At 42.7% G+C, this 22618-nt stretch overlaps 1 protein-coding gene across 5 annotated transcripts in view; it reads left to right on the top strand.

The window, feature by feature from the left end:
* WDPCP (WD repeat containing planar cell polarity effector) overlaps window positions 1–22618 on the top strand; it is a 183203-nt gene that overhangs the window by 43555 nt on the left and 117030 nt on the right. For all 5 annotated transcript variants that reach the window (XR_014217731.1, XM_082215763.1, XM_082215765.1 and 2 more), the window contains exons 2-7: window positions 1836–1918; window positions 4041–4085; window positions 4950–5000; window positions 13265–13335; window positions 13588–13647; window positions 20346–20460. Coding sequence is in view for 4 of the 5 variants with exons in the window: in XM_082215763.1 (XP_082071889.1) it covers window positions 1858–1918; window positions 4041–4085; window positions 4950–5000; window positions 13265–13335; window positions 13588–13647; window positions 20346–20460 (403 nt within the window). In the remaining variant the exon portion in view is untranslated. The remainder of the gene's footprint in view (window positions 1–1835; window positions 1919–4040; window positions 4086–4949; window positions 5001–13264; window positions 13336–13587; window positions 13648–20345; window positions 20461–22618) is intronic.

Below are 22618 nucleotides of genomic sequence, written 5' to 3'. Positions count from 1 at the left end.
AAGCATTTTCTATTTCTCATGTTTGCCCAGAAGAAAGGACTAACCACCTGATATAATTTTGGTACTGTTACACATGTAAATGTCTTAAAATTGAAAGCTCTGTAGCTATAACATGACCACTTATAATTGCAAAAGATAGGACTTATTTCCAGACTTCTTTAAAATGTGAAGAATTAATTCAGTGGAGCATGAAACAACTTCTCAGCAAATGGAAATAAGTTTACAGTGTGTGATTTTCATGCCACTATTCTTTGGTTATCAGATAATGTATTTCTTTTCAGCGATTATTATACAAGCCATAGTTAGGCCTTTTTGACAATATGCGCTTCGGTGTGACTTTCAAATCAATATAGAATATTTTTAGTTTTATATCCATCAGTGTGTTGCTGTTAAAAGGCACATTTATAAGGATAATACTGACACACATTTAAAATCTTCACAAAGCCCTCACTTTGCCACCACATTGTTATCTTTGGCTTGCATGCTATAGTTTTAAACAAAAAGAATTTGAATATATTTTTGTCTTTTGAGTTTATGAATTTTCAGAGCAACAAACAACTCTCTACCTTTTAACGAGTCATTCTAGCAACTTGAATTTAAGAGGGAAAGCATTAACTGAGCACAGTGGTTCAAAAGTAAGTTCAATTCTTCCCCAAACCGCCTTATCCTGACAGGGCTGCTTCCAATTACAGAGCCCCATTTAGAGAGAAAACTGCTTAGGACGTGAGGACTGCATCTTCACTGATGAATAGGACACTATTTAGCATGTTTGCGAAAGCATAAATGTATAGTGAAGACAGGAAGAGCAGAGCAGGATCATAAATATGGATATGAAGTTAGGATGCTGCTGCCATTCAGGTCTGTGTGAACACAGTTTGTACTTAAATAGGATTTTTGATGTATTCCTTCCTTCCTTCCTTCCTTCCTTCCTTCCTTCCTTCCTTCCTTCCTTCCTTCCTTCCTTCCTTCCTCTAATTTGTTAAATGAATTCCAATAAACCCAAGTTTCTGTTCTCCTTCTCTTCTTTCTCTCACTTTTTCTTTCTATTTAACTTATTTACTGCACAAGCTTGCAATCTTGTGTCCATGTTTGTAATATCAGCTGTTTAAAATACATGTTTTAAATTGTCGGAACCTGCCCTGGAACCCTTTGGGTGAAGGGCAGGAAGAAGTAACAACAACAACAAACAAACAAATTTGCCTGTTTTCTCTTTTGAGGCAACTAAAACATTATTTGCCCTTTTTCTTTTCTCCCAAACCTCTTTGTTCTTGTTTGAATTATTTCACTGTTCTGTTCCATTTGTTACTATGCCTGTGTTCCTTCCCTTTTCTGCTCTCTACACTGCCTCCCTTTCTCACCCCCCTGTATTTTATTTAACTTCCAGTTTAAATATAATATGTCTTCCTTCCCTTGCATCTACTTACCTGTTCTTTCTATCTAGGCTCCCTTCATTACTCTTCTGGTGTCTTTTAAAAACAACAATCTGCTATTCCTTTGCTCAGCCTCTTTTTTCCTCTTACCATCAAAACTGATTACCTCCTTGAAAAGTAAACTGCTAAGCTTTTATGCAGATACATTTTTTGCTCCTCTTTTGGTAGTATCTGAACATGCTGGTATACTCACATTGTGTGCAAGCATTTGGGGATAACAAACCTTGCTATCGGAAGAATAACATTTGGAAAGTAGGCATAAACATAGTCTATGAATTCCCTACTAGTTGCTTTTGGTTGTGAAAGAATTAAAAATTGGGATACTTGCTGTTCTTAGTTTTTATAAGTGTTCTTTTTTCAGCTTAATGGACAATCAAATTCAATATCTTCTTCTTCTTCTTCTAGAATTAACTCTCAATTGCTTCAGATGACTGTCTTTCTCTCTGAAATGCACCTATGGTCTTTGAAGAGCACCTTGCATGTTCAAGGTAAAGCAGATGTTACCATTTTGCCAGCTTTAGCAATATTCAGAAATTAACATGTAGTATTTTGTTCATGTTTTTCAGAACATACATAATACAAAAGCCTGCCCTTTGCTCTCCATCCACTGTCACAACTCCTCTCATGTATAAACAAAAACCACTGTACTGATTTCAGAGCAACTTTCAGGATAAAAAAGATAATTTGAAAGAACAATGTCTCTGTATAACGATTTCTATACCTGTCTCTGTAAAATAATTTCCTTATTGTTTCAAAATAGAGAAAATCTCTGTGTTTTACAACATGTGAAGTTGTCACCCATCTAGTAACTGGTGAAAGAGCCTTGCAAAGGTGGCAGTCGTATGGATTCTTCTGGATGTCTCAGCAGTTTTCAGTATCATCAAACTATGCTATCCTTCTAGGTTACCTTAAATGAAACAGCTGATGTGCCACCATTGTAAGGGTGACAAGCAGTTTGTATGTGTCCTTTCCATCTTAAAATCTCAAGAAGGCTAAGGAACCTCCTAAACTAGAGGTTGTTTTGAGGTAGATGAGAGTGAAGCTGAAGTTAAATACACATATACAACAGAGGTACTGTGGGTAGGAAAACCTGCTGAATTGGATGGAAGGGTGCTACCGATCTTGGATGGAGGACTCCCCCAAAGGACCAAGTTTGCATTTTGGGGCTTTCCTTAAATTCAGAATGTGCAGGTAGTGTTGGTATCCAGGAGTACCTTTACCATCTTCGGTTGCCTCTGGCATACCAATCTGTATGCCATCAAAGTCCACATAAAACTGAATTTTATAAAAGTTTTAAAACCTATTTTGTGTGAACCCCCCCACCTCACCCCGCCCCACTCACTGCTTGCTGACCGAACAGCTGAGCAGTGGGGAAGAATAGGGGTTTTTTATAGTTCTGCTTATCAGCCGTGTCTCTTCTTCCCCACTGCTCAGTGCAGTCTCTTTCTGCCTGTGGTCCCAGTCCTTTTCTCAGCTCTCAGGACAAAATATAGCAAGCTTCTGGTGGAGAATCAGAGTGGTCTCTTCATTCATCGGCAGTTCACATGCCTTTTATGCTGGATGCTGAGAAAGACTGTATTTCTTAGTGTGCAACACAGAAATGCCAGGGGAGAAAGGAAGCAATCCATTCTTCCAGCAACACCCCACTTGGGAGGTGAAGCTATGTGGGTGGGGGAAATAGAGTGGCCATGGACTGAACCCCGGTGGATTGCATCCAGGTCAAGAATTAGAAGTTCCTTTCACCTGCCCCAGTTTGGGGCTAGTTCATCTGAAAAAATTCCTAGGCACCAGTATGAATTGCCCAAGCTTTAAGTGCATCTTTGTGGGCCCTATTTGTAGGCTTCCTTGTAAGATCAACTAGCCTAGTGGGCTCTGTCTGTCTATTTATGTAAAGCATTCTGTACTGCTCTCCACCTGGAAGGTCTCCTATAGTGGCTTACATAAAATCAATAAGAACAAGGGCAGCCATTGCCCAAAGACTGCCAATCTAAAAGATAGAAAAAGAAAAAAGCTATTGGTAGGTAAACAGAGAAAAAGCAAATTCAGCCACTGATTCTTAAAGTTAAAAAATTGCGTGTGACAACCAGCTGGGCTAGAAGCAGCTCAAGGAGAAGAGGCACCAGATGTAGCTGGCTTCTCAGCAGAGCTGTCTGAAGGGCCCAGCTGCCTTCCTCTCTTCCTCTCTGCTGCAGCCTGATGGAATGTCACCTGCCAGGTGACAGTTGAGTGATGGAAGGGCCAATAGAGCTGGTCCTCAAGGAGTGTCAATGGAATGGTCCTGCTTCCTGTACCTTATTGGGCATCAAAGAGAGGGCCTTCTCAGTTATTCCCCCACTCCCTGGGTTTTAGAACTCCCTTCTAATTGTAGAACCATATGTAAATCAATAGGAAGGCTTTCAGATGGAGTCTCAAAACCCATTAAGGTCTTTAAGTGGTGCTGGCCTGAAATCATTCTGAAGTATTTTCAGTGGGTGTTTCTGGAAGTATTTGTATGACTGCATGCGTGGGTTCTCAGTTCTGTTTATAAGATAGTGCCCACCCTCCCAAGAAACATGTCTAATTTCAAGTGCCAGAATTATAATTCAGTTTTTTATTTCCTTATTTATGTAGACCAAGACATTGGAATCTATCATTACTATGACAAAAAGGAAGCAGGTAAGGTGTAAACCTCATGAAAAAATTATATACACTCCTCACTTGATATTTTTTTTCAAGCTCTCAAAACTGAAACACAAACACACAAATATATATTTAACTTTTCTGAATTTTGAAAGTACTGTATAGGAATTTTTTATGAATTATGTTGTGGAACCTGAAATTCTCTGCAGTTAAATTAGTTAAACCATTGGTTCAAATTATTTTAAAGCAATTATTTTAAAGCAATTATTTTAAAGCAATGAATCAGCAAAGACAACATATATGTCAAAAGTCATAACCTCATTTTATAAAATTAGGTTTTAAATATAATGCAATATTTGATTCTGGGCATGCTAGTTAGTTTTTATTTATTGGAGTTCCAGCAGAGGGCATTGTAAATTCATAGGAGTGCATTGGTCTTGGCCTCCTGGAACCTCCTCGCCTGATATTTTGAAATAGACATTTCAGAGTGAATGATCAATTTTCTTTATCTGATTAATCCTTTTAATCCCAGAAGATTCATGATGGGCCAAAAGGTGCAGTTACTTCATGTTTGAGTCCAGGTTAAAGTGGTGGCTTGTATGGGCATCACAGGCTCCTTCTAGAGTTCTGGTGGCAGCCTGACTCAGCTGCTCCTTTGGATTCAGTTGCAGTTCACCTCACTATCTGATTACATTCAATCCTTTATAATATTGACCCACCTGCTGGGATTGCTCAAGTCTATTTCACTTCAGACTTAAGACATCTGTCCAGGAAATGAGAACTTTAGAACTCCCCCACCTTTCAGATCTCTGTACTTTTCCTAAATGTGTAATAATTAGCATTTTGCTGACAATAAATGATAAGGTTGTTGGAACTTTGTTCTTTTTCTCCTTCTTTTAGAACCACAAGTGAACTTTGGCTACTTATATGAGAAACAACAGTTAGCAGAATGTAAGACCTATTTTCAGTTTCCTTATTACTGTAAAAAAAAGAGTTAAAATACTATGTTTTAATTTATTTGAATTTATAACCTGCCCAGTACAGAACTGAAAACAGTTAAAAAAGTTAAAATTATACAAAATACAATCACAAAAAATGTGTGAGTACAAAATACACAACTGTGAAACTCTCATAGTTTAGACTGTGTTAATTACTTTTCAGTTTATATGCTTTGATGTCTAAATGTAGCCCATGGCAGCAGCCCTTTTTGCTGTTTTTACCAATATGTGTCTGGGAAACTCACTTTGTCATAAAACAAAATCCTGAAATAAAGGTGGAACACACACAAATTATTCTTGTTGTTAATTATATACAGTGTTGATCTATTCTACTCTTCATCTCCTTCTAGTAAAAGTGGATGCAAGAGGGCAGAATGAGGAGACAGGAGAAACTGGACTTGTCGTTTGTCTCACTCCAGACAAACCACAAGCTGTAGCCAATGCTTGCTCCTGACCTGATGCTCATAGTTTAGAGAAAATAAACCCTGAACCTGGATCCACACGTAACCCTAAGGCAAACCATGGCTTAACTCTTGGTAGCACTGCAGCAGCAGGACCAGTGGAGGAGAGAAGTGGCTGCAGTTTTTCTCCATGTATCGCTATGCTTTCTCAGATCTTTAAATGAAAGGCGGTATATAAATCAACTAACTAACTAACTAACTTATATGTTAACTAACTAAATATAAATCAACTATATATAAATGTAAATCAACTATATATAAATATAAATATAAATATAAATCAACTAACTAACTAACTTATACAGTGGTGCCTTGCAAGACGAAAAGAATCCGTTCTGAGAGTCTCTTCGTCTAGCGGTTTTTTCGTCTTGCGAAGCAAGCCCATTGACGGATTAGCGGATTAGCGCTATTAGCGGCTTTTAGCGGCTTATCGGCTTATCGGATCAGCTGATAAGCGGCTTAACGGCTTAGAAAAAGGGGGGAAAGGAAAAAAAACCTGCAGCAACTCGCAAGACATTTTCGTCTTGCGAAGCAAGCCCATAGGAAATTCGTTTTGCGAAGCACCTCCAAAATGGAAAACTCTTTCGTCTAGCGAGTTTTCCGTCTTGCAAGGCATTCGTCTTGCGGGGCACCACTGTATGTTAACATCACACTTACTACCCCTATTATAGAGATTGTAGCCAGTAATAACCATGTCCCCCTGGTTCCATTGTAGGCAGTATTGGAGCCAATCAGACTAATCCAAGGTGTGCTTATTGCTAATTGAACACTTTTCAATACATTGTCTGTATGTTCCTTTTTAAAATCTTAGCCATGCAGCCCGCCCATCTTGGCTCAAACCAGCCACTCTGGGCGACTCCCAATCAAGTGTTAAAAACAATACAGCATTAAATATTAAAAACTTCCCTAAACAGGGCTGCCTTCAGATGTCTTTTAAAGATAGGATAGCTGCTTATTTCCTTCACGTCTGAAGGGAGGGTGTTCCACAGGGTGGGAAGGCCCTCTGCCTGGTTCCCTGTAACCTAACTTCTCACAATGAGGGAACCGCCAGAAGGCCCTCGGTGCTGGATCTCAGTGTCCGGGCTGAACGATGGGGGTGGAGACGCTCCTTCAGGGATACAGACCGAGGCCGTTTAGGGCTTTCAAGGTCAGCACCAATGCTTTGAATTGTGCTTGGAAACATACTGGGAGCCAATATAGATCTCTCAGAACCGGTGTTATGTGGTCCCGGTGGCCACTCCCAGTCACAGTCTAGCTGCCGCATTCTGGATTAATTGCAGTTTCCGGGTCACCTTCAAAGGTAGCCCCACACAGAGCGCATTGCAGTAGTCCAAGCGGGAGATAACTAGAGCATGCACCACTCTGGCAAGACAGTCTGTTGGCAGGTAGGGTCTTAGCCTGCGTACCAGGTGGAGCGACCAAGGCAGTTTCAGTCCCATGGTGAGGTCTGAATCCCAATTGGAAGGGATCCAAATGGTTCACATCCTCCAGGCATGCTTGGAGTTGTTCAGCAACCACCCACTCAGTCACCTTGTCCAAGAATGGTAGATTTGAGACTGGGCGATAGTTGGCCATATTGGCCGGGTCTAAAGGTGTTTTTTAAGTAGCAGTTTAATGACCACCTCTTTCAGCGGGTCTGGGAAGGCTCCCTCACAGAGGGAAGCATTCACCACCCCGCAGAGCCCACCGCCCAGCCCTTCCCGGCTCGCTTTTATCAGCCAGGATGGGCAAGGATCAAGGAGACAGGTGGTCGATTTCACTCGTCCAAGTAGCCTGTCCACATCCTCGGAGGTAACAGATTGGAATTGATCCCATGTAGCAAGACTAGACAGGACTCTAGCAATCTCCTGCCCTGGCCTTGCTCCCACGGTGGTGTCTACCTCCTTCTGAATCTGAGCGACTTTATCTGCAAAAAACTTTGCAAAAGCATTGCAGGAGATCTGGGGGTCCCTACAAGGCCCCGGTGGTGTAGGTGGTTCCGATAGATTGTGAACCACCTGAAAAAGTCTCCTGCTGCTGTTTTCTGCAGATGCAATAGAGGCGGCGAAGAAGGCCCTCTTTGCTGTCGACATTGCCACTTGATAGGTTCAACGTTGAGCTCTAGCCCGTGTCCGGTCTGATTCAGAATGAGTCTGAATCAGAAAACATGGGTCTCTCTCCAAATGCCTCTGACACGTGCATTTTCCTTTATGGCTCTTTGACCTCTTTGACTATCATGTTCCACTACTTTCATTGCCTAAGTCCTGTTCCATCCCCATTTGGACAGTCTCTGCACATGAAAAAGGTGAAAAGTATGACCCGGTCTTATTCAACATCCTGATCAAATTTGCAGATGACACCAAACTGGGAGGGGTGGCTAACACCCCGAGGACAGGATCACACTTCAAAAAGACCTTGACAGATTAGAGAACTGGGCAAAAACAAACGATGAATTTTAACAGGGAGAAATGTAAAGTATTGCACTTGGGCAAAAAAAATGAGAGGCACAAATACAAGATGGGTGACACCTGGCTTGAGAGCAGTACATGTGAAAAGGATCTAGGAGTCTTGGTTGACCACAAACTTGACATGAGCCAACAGTGTGACGCGGCAGCTAAAAAAGCCAATGCAATTCTGGGCTGCATCAATAGGAGTATAGCATCTAGATCAAGGGAAGTAATAGTGCCACTGTATTCTGCTCTGGTCAGACCTCACCTGGAGTACTGTGTCCAGTTCTGGGCACCACAGTTCAAGAAGGACACTGACAAACTGGAACGTGTCCAGAGGAGGGCAACCAAAATGGTCAAAGGCCTGGAAACGATGCCTTATGAGGAACGGCTAAGGGAGCTGGGCATGTTTAGCCTGGAGAAGAGGAGGTTAAGGGGTGATATGATAGCCATGTTCAAATATATAAAAGGATGTCACATAGAGGAGGGAGAAAGGTTGTTTTCTGCTGCTCCGGAGAAGCGGACACGGAGCACTGGATCCAAACTACAAGAAAGAAGATTCCACCTAAACATTAGGAAGAACTTCCTGACAGTAAGAGCTGTCCGACAGTGGAATTTGCTGCCAAGGAGTGTGGTGGCGTCTCCTTCTTTGTGTAGAATATTTGATTAGTCCTTGACGTGCTAATTGATTTATTATCCGCAATTAGCTCCTTATGGCAGCTTCGGCAGGTCCGGCACACTTCCTCTGCGCGATCTGCTCCTTCTTTCTTCAAGCCTCAGCAGAGTAAAACACAGCAGCAAACTGTCACTTAGATTTCGATAAACACACAGAGCACAGTAATGTCCATTTACAGCTCTTTATTGCATCTTTTTCTCAGAAATTTCCAGGACTCCTCGCAGCCATTATGAACTGCCTCTCTCTCTCTCAACGACCGGAGAGGAACAGACAGGAAAGCTCCTCCCAGCTTCTAAAACTGACGTCAGAATGCTGAGGCATCATGGGAACAACTTAACCTGTTAAGTTCCAACTCCCATACCCCCTCTGCCACACATTCTGACAATACCTGTGGAACATCCACGTAACTCTCAGGTTCACACTGTGCGAAACTTACCAACGCACCTGTGGCTTGGTATCTTTCCGGCGGAACACCCTTCGTCGTCCGACTGGAACGCCTGGGCACAAACCCAGATGCTTCTCCTGGCTCACCATCACTATCATGTGTGTACTCAGCATCTCTGGATTCCCCCTCTGACTTAACACGTTTTCGAATCCTCTCCATTACACTCACAGGAGAACTGGGTTCACTTTTAACCTCTCTTTTTACACCTTGTGGAGATGCCCCACCCTGCTCCAGACCTTGGTCAGTGACCTGATCGTCATCATCAGACTCAGCCTCTCCTTCCTCCCCCTCAGAATCTTCCTGTTCTGAATCAGAAAGACATTCTGAAAGAACATCACGCTTGACAGGAGTCTTTGACCTTCCATCCTCCTCATAGAACTCAGCGTGTTTGCTGACCAGCAACTTACTCTGATCACCTGATAGGAACGCAAACCTCCATGCATGCGCTGCTGGCTCATACCCACAGAAGATCATTTTCCGGAACTTGGATCCATCTGGCCCCTGTAAATCTTTAGGCACTGGCACAGATGCATGCGAACCAAACCTGCGCAAAAAATGAATCTGGGGTTTCCTGCCATGCAACAAACCAAACAGTGTGTCACCTACCACTGAATTGTAGGTCCGATTCCAGGTGAAGCTCACATACCTGATTGCCTCCAGCCAAAACTTTGGTGGCAACCCAGAATCCTTCAGCAACACCTTTGCAGTCTGGACCAGAGCCTGACATCGGAGCTCTGCCTCCTCACTCTGATTGGGTGAAGTTACTGTGTGACGTATCCCTTTCTTGCGAAAGAACTTCTGCAAAGCAGAACCTGTAAATTGAGCACCTCTGTCACTTGTGACAGCTTGCACTTTGGTGGAAAACCTTTGTTCCACCCCCTCAATCCACCCTTTGATCAGCTGTGCTGCATCATCCTTGGATTTGAGACCATGGGTCCAGGAATTCTGCGTAAAATTATCCTGCATTGAGAGCAGAAACCTTGACCCTCCCAGACTTGGTTCCTTTACAGGACCCAACAGATCTATGTGAACTAGCTCAAAAGGTTTTTCGGTTACCCTATCCACTTTTGGGTAACTGCACCCTTTTACCTTTGCATGTCTGCATGCTTCACAATCCATCGCACATCCACATTCTACAATGTGGCAACCGTTAGCGACCTCGGGTAGAGTCTGTAGTTCTTCTACAGAACCATGAGCTGTTCGTGCATGCCAAGCATGAACACATGAATCATGATTGGGAATTGTAGCACGCAGTGCTTGTGCTTTCTCAACTTTCCCCTCACCCTCCAGAGACGTTTTAAGAATGAAAAGATCATTCTGCCCCTTTTTAACCTTGGCAAGCATCCTCCCTCCTTTGGAGATTGTGCAGACGTCATCCTCAAAAGAAACCTTAAATCCCTTTTTTAACAAATAAGGCACAGATAAAAGACAGTGGTGCATCCCAGGAACGGTACAACACTCCAACGTTTCCTGTAAAATAGACACAAAGAGATTTGTAACATTAGTCACATTTCTTTTCTGTCCATTTGCAAACAGTACAGTTTTCCCGGCCGGAATTGCCCTGCAACTCCACATTTCGACAGCAGGGGTCTCTGGAATCAAGTTGCGATTAGCTGCAGAGTCAATAATGAAACGAAACTCTGAGCCTTTCTCACAGCTGTCTTCAAACAAAGCCAGACTAGCTGTGATCTGATACGTCTCCTCCTTGTGGTCACGTCCACCTGCTTCTGTCCCACGCCTGGCTGCTCTCCCTGGCTGGGTGCCATGGAAACCCGACTGGTTCCCATGAGAAGTGTCCTTGAAACCTTCCTGTGCAGCTGCCCTCGCTCTCTGTGGGCAGTCTCGGCGTACGTGGTCAGCTGACTTGCAAACGTAGCAACGGCGAACTTCAGTGGAAAAACACTGCCTGGGGCTCCTCCCAGCTGGCCTGGCCCTCCTTCTTCCGGAAAAGCACCCTTTGCCAGATACGCCCCCTCTGAAATCCACTCCAGCAGGCACAGTGGAAAACTTTTCAAACTTGCCTTTGGAATTTTCCGCCCCCCCGACTTGCTCACTAGCACTCCTTGAGGCTAAATCATCAGGAACAGGGACTCCAGCCATCTCTAGGCTTCCAGCTTCCATCTGCCCTTGGCCTCCTGCTGAGTCTTCACACAGACGTTTCAGCACTCTCCAGGCCTCACACGCAGATTCAATGCCTTCCAGGTGATGTTGCAAATTAGCATGAACACCTGCTCTCAACATGCAGATCTCAGCTCTCTCAGCTTTCTCTCTCTGCATTTTCTCCTCCAGAGAAACAGACTTCAGCTTCTCTGCATCTCTGTCCACCAGCCCTGCACTTTCAGCAGCAGCCGCTTCGCTTGTGGACGGCTCTTTCTTGCTTACGTCCCACAGGCCAGTTGCCCAAAACCAGGCTCTCACCCTTCTGACCCAGATTTCCCACGACTGGGTGGTGAGCTCTTCAAGCTGTTCAAACGGAGCTTGAAACACCTCCTGGCCATCTGCCATGTTCTCCCGTTCTCCCAAGGGGCCCCAAGCTGTACTTACAAAAACACCAGCTCTTCCGGCTCCTGCTTCATGGAGAAACGATTCCTTGCTGCTCTCAGCTCTCAGCAACACAGGCAAACCTTTGCGTCTTTCAGCTAGCTGCTTGCCTCAAATACAGACCTCCGCTTTCGCCAACTCCACTGCCATCCGAACGCAACTTCAAAGCATTCCGGCAGCCTCCCGTGACAGTTTTACAAGCGGTGATTTAGGGTCCATAACCTGTAGAATATTTGATTAGTCCTTGACGTGCTAATTGATTTATTATCCGCAATTAGCTCCTTATGGCAGCTTCGGCAGGTCCGGCACACTTCCTCTGCGCGATCTGCTCCTTCTTTCTTCAAGCCTCAGCAGAGTAAAACACAGCAGCAAACTGTCACTTAGATTTCGATAAACACACAGAGCACAGTAATGTCCATTTACAGCTCTTTATTGCATCTTTTTCTCAGAAATTTCCAGGACTCCTCGCAGCCATTATGAACTGCCTCTCTCTCTCTCAACGACCGGAGAGGAACAGACAGGAAAGCTCCTCCCAGCTTCCAAAACTGACGTCAGAATGCTGAGGCATCATGGGAACAACTTAACCTGTTAAGTTCCAACTCCCATACTTTGGAGGTCTTTAAGCAGAGGCTTGACAACCATATGTCAGGAGTGCTCTGATGGTGTTTCCTGCTTGGCAGGGGGTTGGACTCGATGGCCCTTGTGCTCTCTTCCAACTCTATGATTCTATGATTCTATGACTGCCATCCTTTAAGGATGATTAATCTTGAACCAGATGTTCCTGAGCTGCTGCAGCTTTCTCTGCACCCCTTTCACGTTAAGGCCAATGCAAGTCCGCCTTGTCCCAAAACATTCCCCCATGCCAAACAAATGCAAACCCTCCTCACAACACCAGTGCCTTGCTCTTGCGTTGAGACCCCACCGCTAGCTGGCCCTGCGTGTAGAACAGCTTTCTTAGAAATTCTGTCTATGTTCAAGATCCTGGCTTTCAACCTCTTACCTTACAATACAAATTTGGCTTCCAGTTTTGCAGGACTTTATTTTACTATGTCATTGGTGCCAAAGTGCGCTGAAACCAATGACTCCTCCCCAATTTCTGGTTGTTTATGGCCACCAGCTGAGTTGCTAAATACAAGACATTTAAGTTGAATGAAGTCTGGACTATTGTATTTTGGGGGCTGACTTCAGCTGATCTGAATGTTGGAATTAAATACAATTTTGGTGGTCTCTTACTCCCTCCAGATTAAGTTGCATAATTTTACTGAAAGCATTTGTCAGAAGTGCCAATCTAAGCATGCTGGTTTCATTATACAGGAGGAAATAACAGTTTGATTGATGATACAACAGGGCATTTGGTACCATATGATCTTAAAATATTTTGGTTGCGCTATTTTGAAAAGAGTTATTGATAATATCACTTAACTTGATATAGAACCTGCTTATAGCTATTTAAATGTGTGTTCCCTTTGGGAAAAGACAGAACCTCTACCAGAGTGATTCAGATTGATTTAATAAAATTTTGTCTATGGAACCTGTGTCAGAATTATAAACACATTTATTGTAAGGTAGAAAATATTCAGTATTTAATAATAAAATATGAAGTAAAATCCAGCATTTTACATATTTGGATATGTAGATAATATCTTATACATACTTTTTATTTGCTAGCTCGAGATTATCCTTGGATACTTAAGAACAAACGTCCGGAAAAGCTGCGAGACACACTTAAGGAGCTAGAGGTACCTTTCAGAAAGTTTCAAGCATAATAACAATTAATCCAGTTTTTCAGATCTCTTTCAACAGCTTTAATTTTCATAAAAGATCATCCCTTCTGGAGAGAAGTGCTCTTTTGTCTGGTGGGTTATCCAAAACAGTTGCATCTTTGTTTAGCATGTCAGGCAATCTCTCCTCCTTGAAAATCAGAAGCACTTTATCTACAAGTGAAATGCGTACAGCCATCTATACACTGTCTATTTTTGGTTGTCCTCCAGGAACTGATGCAAAACAGTCGGTGTGTACTGAGCAAATGGAAGAGCAAATACGTCTGTCAGGTAAAATATTTTGACATGCTCTTGCAATGTTCTATCAACAGAATTGAACAATTGTTAAGTGATTATGTAGAGGTACAAAGTTAACTGGTTCTGTTTGCTTAAAAAAACAGTTTAAGACCCAGCTAAAATTCTTCTTGGTGAAAATGGCTATATTCAAATAGGGATGCAGTCAGGTAAAATGTATGATGTGCTGTGTTCTCATTTAAAATTAATTGTTCAATATATTAAGCAACTTTGAACTGGACCTATGCCGAGTCAGGAGTATAGTTAAAGAGAAATTCATTAAATTTTGTGCATGACACATTTGTCTGTAAAAGTACTTAATTCAAAATGTGCAGCACAGTGACAGGAACTGTAAAATAACCAACTAGTTTAGATTTGTTACCAAATGACGTAAACTGCTCAGAGGCCATAGTGGCACGTGTCTGTATTCCTATCTACATAAATATCCATACAATATATAAAGAAAACATCTGCTCACATCCTTGTTAGCAGCATGGGAAGTGGGAACAGGTTGAAAACCCAGAGTGTGTGATTCAGCATTCTAATCAACAGCTTTTCCTTGAAATATGTTTAATGTATTTAACTCATTAAAAGCTATTCCTAGCTTTTTATCCCTGATCTTTAACAGATATCTCCTTAAGCTTACCACTGCTTAACAGAGAGTGTTGAATTTTGAACAGTATTACTAATATACAGTCTAGCCCTCAACCAGTGTCATTTATCCAAGCCCCATTAAAATGAATTGAATTCTCTTGTAATTGTAACTGTACTTTCCAAAGTTAAAATCTGTTCAACTCTAATAATATATATAGCCTTCCCTTGTAACCCAATTACTTTTACTGAAAAATTAAAAGTAAAAGTAAGATGGTGATGGTTAATAATAATACTGTTTAAGCTACAATCCCAGGTACCTGAGAGTGTGCCCATTGAACACAATGAGGCATACTTCTGAATAAGCATATAGAAAACTAATGCTGTAATCCTATGCCCACTTACTTGAGGGTGGTACATGTGTAGGATGACAAATCAGAGGTGACACTGAATCCAAGTAACATATCCCTCTTAAATTCAAATCTGAAAAATTAATTTCACCTCTACCTGGCCTCCTTACAAGAGGACTGGAAGGTAGTCCTTCTTTTTAAATAAGAAGAAATGATACACGAGATCAGTAAATTACAGCACATTGGACTTCTGTACCAGGAGAATTGGTAAAAACTAGTATTTAACTACAATCATTAAACATATAGGGGAACAAGCCTGAGGATTGATTTAGCATGACTTCTGGCAAAGGGAAAGTCTGCCTTGCTGGCCTTTTATAATTGTTTGAGAGTGTCATGCAGATAGAAGCAAACTGGTAGACCGTGACAGCAAAGGTCAGGACTTGCTGATCCTTTGCTGGTATCTAGCCCTTTAAGTAGGCCCTGATCCACACTACCAGGCACCAACAAGCTGATGACATTTGGACTAGGACATGCCCTCCCATGCGACTGGAGGATGCAGTCATCTCAGGATGGCAGTTGGGAGGGGCAGCATAGCCAGGCCCTGAGATGTGCACTGCCCACTGCCTTCTGGACTTGTTGCCGGCCTTATTATCTGATTCCCCCCACCGCCTGCTCTTCCGATGCCCCCGGAGAAGAAGGTGGAAGGGCGTTGGAAGAGCCTGTGGTGGAGGGGCTTCAGAGGATAAGGCAGGAGGACCTGGCAGCAGGTGTGTGTTTGTGCCATTTTCTGTTTTGCCTCCAGCAGCAAAACATCCTGAGGAGGCCCACAAACTCCACCTGGGAAGGGAAAAGGGTGAGGCACTATCCTGATGGCATGGAAGAAGACTGGCTGCTGTGTCTTAGGCAGAGTGAAGGGTGGGGAGACAAGGCGGATATAAAAAGGTTCAGAGGGAGGTAGGGGGAAGTACAGGGAACAGTGGAGGTACAGGGAACAGCCTGTCCACATTTTGATCTAAGGGTGGGTTGAAGCTGTTTTGCACCTGAGAGGGAGATGTAGTTGTGTGTTTCCTCTCCCAATATTTTAAGCCTTCCACACCTTCCTGGGCCCAAAAGCCAAGCATGGGTCGCACCCTTTCCTTCTTTAAGATTGCAAATAGTTGGATCTACTTACTCACAGAAATGTTTATTGTGTGTTGTTTTAAGTATGTTTGTTCCTTGTGAGGGGGAGATGAGTAAAATAAAACCATTACACTAACAATGATTTTGACTTGCATGTGTCTATAAAGAATTCAACACATTTTTTAATTTATTTTACAAGTTTCTGTTAGTAGAACTAAACTCTGATTTGCTTCTATGCACATTTACTTGTGCATAGCTTGAAAGATGAGTATTATGACAAGTATGAACAGGTGATATTTTGGTTTTGAAATCTATTTAGCAGCATACAAGAACAATTCTAAAATTAAGACAATTCTGCAGATATTATATTTAAGAAGTGTCCAATGCTTGCATAATGCTTATGCTGCCCTTGCGTTTTAGCTTACCATCAAAGTAGTTTTTAATACTACCTATCAAGTTTTCCCAGGGACGCGGGTGGCGCTGTGGGTAAAACCTCAGCGCCTAGGACTTGCCGATCACATGGTCGGCGGTTCGAACCCCCGCGGCGGGGTGCTCTCCCGTCGTTCGGTCCCAGAGCCTGCCAACCTAGCAGTTCGAAAGCACCTCCAGGTGCAAGTAGATAAATAGGGACCGCTTACCAGCGGGAAGGTACCGTATTTTTCGCTCTATAACACGCACCAGACCATAACACACACGTAGTTTTTAGAGGAGGAAAACAAGAAAAAAATATTCTAAACGAAACAGTGGATGTATGATTTTTATGGTTCATGCTGTGGCCACAGACATGTGATCTGACGGTGAGTTTGGGGTAGCCCAATGCAAAAATCCTGAGGATCCATGTGGATCCATGCTTTGTAACCATGTTTTGCGCCATTGCGGCCCCATGAAACAGTGGGTGCATGTGTGTTTTTTGGTGCAGGCTGTAGCCATGGACATACTATGTGATCTGATGGTGAATTTGGGGTGACCCAGTGCAAAAATCCTGAGGATCCATGTGGATCCGTGCTTTGTAACCACGTTTTAAGTGGGGAGGGAAGGAAAAGCACTCAAAGGACAAGGAGCACGCGTGGGGTGTGTGGAGAAGGAGCTTTTCCGAGAGCTGAGCGGGGAGGAGGGAGGGAAAGAGCACTGTTGCTTTAAAGGTATACTTAACGTATTTGCCCTGTGCCTGGGTTTTTTTCCATTTAACAGTCTGCAGCCTTTTCCTTCCGCTCCTTGTTTTGAGGCAGAATAGATTGCAGTGATTGCAGGGGATTCGCCATTAGCTGTGTAAAAGCGCTCCTCCTTGAGTGATAAGCAGCCACCAGCAGCAATAGAATGGAGCACAAAAAAGAAGTAGGGGCACTAGGACCCAGACAGTGCTCAAATCTATCCTGCAGCAGCAGCTCTGCTGATGAATGGAGTTTGGATCTGTTATAACTTTACTCTAGCTTAACTTGCTTACTCAAGTTTCTTGTGCATAGGATTACTCCTCAAATAATTATAAAATTCTCAGGGGAAAAAATAGGACAGCCCTAAAAAGAGGTTTAAATGACATACTTGACAGTACATTTATGTTGCATCATTGTGTTGTTATGTTGGTCACAATAAATATTGCGTGTGAAAAACTTTTCAGTTAATATGTAGTCATGGTTTCTTAATGCTTGCTAAGAACCTCAAAGAAGAAATGAAAAATGAGTCTGTAGGTTGACATTATCATGAAATTACCCTCATGATTTATTTGTTATGAGAGTTATGGACAGGCTTCCATGACATCATCATGGCATATCTGCTGTCACTGCATGTTTGTTACCTACCAAGCATGGATAATATGGGGTGTTGATGCTTCACGTTGGAATGAATGATAACAGAATTGCCCAATACACTGTAGCTTGTCAGTATTACTATATTATGTCATGTTTCTGCTAGTATTGCTTTGCTTTCAACATTGCACCTGGGAATGCTTAGAATTATGACTACACTATGCAGATCTGGCCCTGGCACTGCTGCGGCATAGTGGTTGTTGGCATAAGGAAGTTAAGTCACATTGGAAAAATATTCTATTGTGTTTGAAATACTTTTTTGTAGGGATTTTTGGGCCCTTAGCATTTGGGCCTTGGCTTTTCTGTTCCTCCTCCACACCCCCAAGATAGATTTTGTGGCAATCTCTTGTTGCTGCAATCAGGTGGTATATTTATTCTCTCACATACTAATATGTGAAACTTGTCAAGAAGACTTGGTGGTATGTGGTACTTCCCAGGGTTCTTTGGCATAGTGGAATCTATTTTTCTGGATTAATGATACGTTGCTTTCTTGAGCATGCCTCAGTATGGAGTACAGAGGTCAACCATTTTTCCACCTGGCCTACAAACTAGCCTACTCAACTTCTAGAGAGTTTTGTTGTTCTTCAAAAACTTTATCATTTATATTTTGGGGGCAATTATAAGAACTAGCCGAGCACCTCTGAGCTGTAAGATCACATTATCAACTTGAGAATAAATTGTGATTTTATCTAATCCAACTGCAACATAAGGATAAATTGAAGTTTTGAAAGGTTGCCATAAGTGCTGGTAGAGTGTGACTGTGTCTAACATTTTTACTAGGACAAAACCTTAAAGGACATCTGCCATAACTGGGGAAGCTGATGATTATACAAAAAGATACTCACTAGATTAACAGAAAAAGAGGTTGTTCTATTTCTAAAACCACAAACTAAATCAGAACTGCTTGATCTGGATATGCGTTTAGAAAGATCTGAATAGCAGGATTATGTTTTTGTTTGAACTTGTGAACCATTTCAGAAGCAATCCTTTGTACAAACTTTTTATACTGTGTTAAATGCCTGTACTTTGATGGCACTAAACAAATAAATACTGGAATACATTTGATTTATATAGCTGAAACAGCTTTACACGTTTTATCTTATTCATCCTCACAAAAGTCCAGTGAAGCATATTATTGTCAGTTCACTTTATAGACTGAAAACTGAGGATGAAAAGTGTTTATGTATGTCCATGGCTGAGGTGGTTGCACCTTTCTTTCTTTGCTACATACCACTCAAATGCTCACATTAGTTGTTTTTCTCATAAAGTTCATTCTGCTTTCTTTGGATACCGATTGATTATCTAACATAGTTGATCCTGATCCAGAGAAGTGCATGAAAATCTCCACCTTGCATTGGGGGTTTTGACTTCAGCTGTTAAAGGTTCCTCCACAAGAAGCTTGTTCTGAGCACACACTTAAATTGGTTCAGATAAATGAGGCCTCTGTGTTAATTGTCTGCATAGCAACCTGTTCATAAGTTTGTAATAGGATAGCAGGACTATTCTTATGTGCTTATGGCCAATGCTCAGGGATGATGGGAGTTGTAGTCCAACATCTGGATTGCCAACATGGGACAGGTAGAAACCTGGGCTAGCTGAACATCTGCAGGCCCCTCCAAAGTGTTCCACAACGAGTGCTTTAAAAGAGGCTTTCCAAGTTGATCATTGTGTCTTGCCAGGTCTCTTGTAAAATGTGTGCGCGCTCTCTCTCTCTCTCAGACTCATCAGGTGATTGACAGGTGGGTGGCTCTAACCATTTGTCAGTCATGGTCTGCAAGGAGCAGGGGCAATAATTCCCCGCCCCTGCTATATAGTGTGGAGTAAAATGACACTCCTTGCTCAACAGGAGTGGGGAACCATTCTTCCTCCAGCCCCACTTGTCAATCGCTCGGTATTATGACAGGCTGAATCCCACCTGGTTCTCTGCAGAGATCAGCTGTGCAAGTGAGTTCCCCACCCATCCAGATGCGTCTCTGCCTGATGCCACATCATCTAACATCAGCGGTGGGGCACATGGATGTGGCTGGGGGGAAATGGTCTCACAAGCCAGGGATCCGTGTCAGGCTGGATTTGGTTCATGGGCTGCTGGTTCCCCACCCCAGGGCAGAACACAAAAACAAGGTGTTTGTAATGTGCACCAGTCCCTTTTTAAAGGAAAAAACCCTACTGCCTATGCCCACATTGCAGAGCCACAGAAGTCACCTTTAAAATGCTCCTTGATTGCAGTAGTGCTATGTTAACAAGAGCAAGAACATTTTTTTGTATGCAAAGTGTACAAATTAAGCATGGCTGTCCTATTTTGTGCACCTGTTCTCTTTCTCTCCTCACTTCTCTGTTCCGATTTTCTCGGTTTTTAATATACCTTTGGATTATTGTTTTCATTGGCCCTATGAGTGGTTAACTGATTGTGCAGAGCACATGAATATAAGTTATCAAGTAACTCCACCTCACAGGTTCAAATCTATGGTGTCTTCTTTGCTTATCCAAATTTTTACTGGGCTGTAGCTTGGGGAAGGATTACAGCCATGAATAGCAGCATCTGCAGTTACTATTTTCCATGCAAATTATGGGGAATTATATCCTATAGTGAAGCATTTCATGCATAGTTGGAACAGATGTAGTCAAAGCTCAATATGTTTTTGCTTTTTCCCTTCTCTCTCTCTCTTTATTCATTTCTTGTGGTTCACCTAATCTGTTTTGCCAGCCAAGCTGTAGTATATGAAATCTATAAAAAATATAGATGATAAAAGGTATTGTGGGACATATCATTCTCTACTCTCTCTCTCTCTCTCTCTCTCTCTCTCTCTCCCCCCCCCCCCACTATTTGGTCCAGCTCCTCTTTCATTCAGGTGTACTGGTATCCCTAGGCCTTTCAGGGCCACAGCTGGAGCGAGTGGTGATTGACAGAACCCTGATGGGGAAGCTCATCTCCGACACTATCAGCGATGGTAATTATACCCATGTGCAATTCAGTTCCCTACATTTGCAGTAGAACAGGAGGAATAGTATGTCAATTATGGTATGTCAATAGAGCAATTATTACCACTGGGGACTTGGCAACACAACAAGTAATTGCATTTAATGCCACAGTTGCCACCCTCAGGACCAAAACCACTTTAGGAAAAATATTTAACATCAAAGTTTCTATTCTTATCAACTGTTACATTTGTTTCTAAATCTCAGTTCCTTGTATAATTTCCCCCAAAGGTATTCAAGTTTAGCACATGTAATTTCCTCCCATCTGAGAGCTTTGTTCTATATTAGTACAATGACTTGAAATAAACAGTAATACAACAGTAAAGCTTTCTGTGTGGCCTGCATCTAAAAGTTCAGTAATAATGTTAGATTACAGTATAAATTGACTTGGTCATTTTAAATATATTCTTCCCAATACTGTCAGCTGTGACTGAAAGCAGTGTCCCAAGATCTCAGAAAGAGGGCTTCTTCCAGTCATCCTCACTTGAGATCCTTAATATGTTAGGGGAACTTCAAGAGCATAGGTTCCTATTCATAGAATCATAGAATCATAGAATCATAGAGTTGGAAGAGACCACAAGGGCCATCGAGTCCAACCCCCTGCCAAGCAGGAAACACCATCAGAGCACTCCTGACATATGGTTGTCAAGCCTCTGCTTAAACACCTCCAAAGAAGGAGACGCCACCACACTCCTTGGCAGCAAATTCCACTGTCAAACAGCTCTTACTGTCAGGAAGTTCTTCCTAATGTTTAGGTGGAATCTTCTTTCTTGTAGTTTGGATCCATTGCTCCGTGTCCGCTTCTCTGGAGCAGCAGAAAACAACCTTTCTCCCTCCTCTATGTGACATCCTTTTATATATTTGAACATGGCTATCATATCACCCCTTAACCTCCTCTTCTCCAGGCTAAACATGCCCAGCTCCCTTAGCCGTTCCTCATAAGGCATCGTTTCCAGGCCTTTGACCATTTTGGTTGCCCTCCTCTGGACACGTTCTTGAATTGTGGTGCCCAGAACTGGACACAGTACTCCAGGTGAGGTCTGACCAGAGCAGAATACAGTGGCACTATTACTTCCCTTGATCTAGATGCTATACTCCTATTGATGAGGCCCAGAATTGCATTGGCTTTTTTAGCTGCCGCGTCACACTGTTGGCTCATGTCAAGTTTGTGGTCAACCAAGACTCCTAGATCCTTTTCACATGTACTGCTCTCTAGCCAGGTGTCACCCATCTTGTATTTGTGCCTCTCATTTTTTTTGCCCAAGTGCAATACTTTACATTTCTCCCTGTTAAAATTCATCTTGTTTGTTTTTGCCCAGTTCTCTAATCTGTCAAGGTCGTTTTGAAGTGTGATCCTGTCCTCTGGGGTGTTAGCCACCCCTCCCAGTTTGGTGTCATCTGCAAATTTGATCAGGATGCCCTTGAGTCCATCATCCAAGTCGTTGATAAAGATGTTGAATAAGACCGGGCCCAAGACAGAACCCTGTGGCACCCCACTAGTCACTCTTTTCCAGGATGAAGAGGAACCATTGATGAGCACCCTTTGGGTTTGGTCAGTCAGCCAGTTACAAATCCACTGAGTGGTAGCATAGTCAAGACCGCATTTTACCAGCTTCTTTACAAGAATATCATGGGGCACCTTGTCAAATGCCTTGCTGAAATCAAGGTAGGCTACATCCACTGCGTTCCCTTCATCTACCAGGCTTGTAATTCTGTCAAAAAATGAGATCAGGTTAGTCTGACATGACTTATTTTTCAGAAATCCATGCTGACTATTGGTGATCACAGCATTCCTTTCTAGGTGCTCACAGACTGTTTGCTTAATGATCTGCTCCAGAATCTTCCCTGCTATTGATGTCAGACTGACTGGGCGGTAATTATTTGGGTCCTCTCTTTCCCCCTTTTTGAAAATAGGGACAACATTTGCCCTCCTCCAGTCTGCCGGGACTTCGCCTGTTCTCCAGGAATTCTCAAAGATGACTGCCAGTGGTTCTGAGATCACATCTGCCAGTTCTTTTAATATTCTGGGATGCAGTTCATCTGGCCCTGGAGACTTGAATACATCTAAACTAGCCAAATATTCTTGTACTATCTCCTTAGTTATTCTGGGCTGTGTTTCCTTTGCTGAAT

Source organism: Podarcis vaucheri, assembly GCF_965113315.1.
Source record: "Podarcis vaucheri genome assembly, chromosome: 3".
Lineage (NCBI taxonomy): Eukaryota > Metazoa > Chordata > Lepidosauria > Squamata > Lacertidae > Podarcis > Podarcis vaucheri.
The sequence above is the reverse complement of the archived record's forward strand: the minus strand, read 5'-3'. Positions and strand labels throughout refer to the sequence as shown.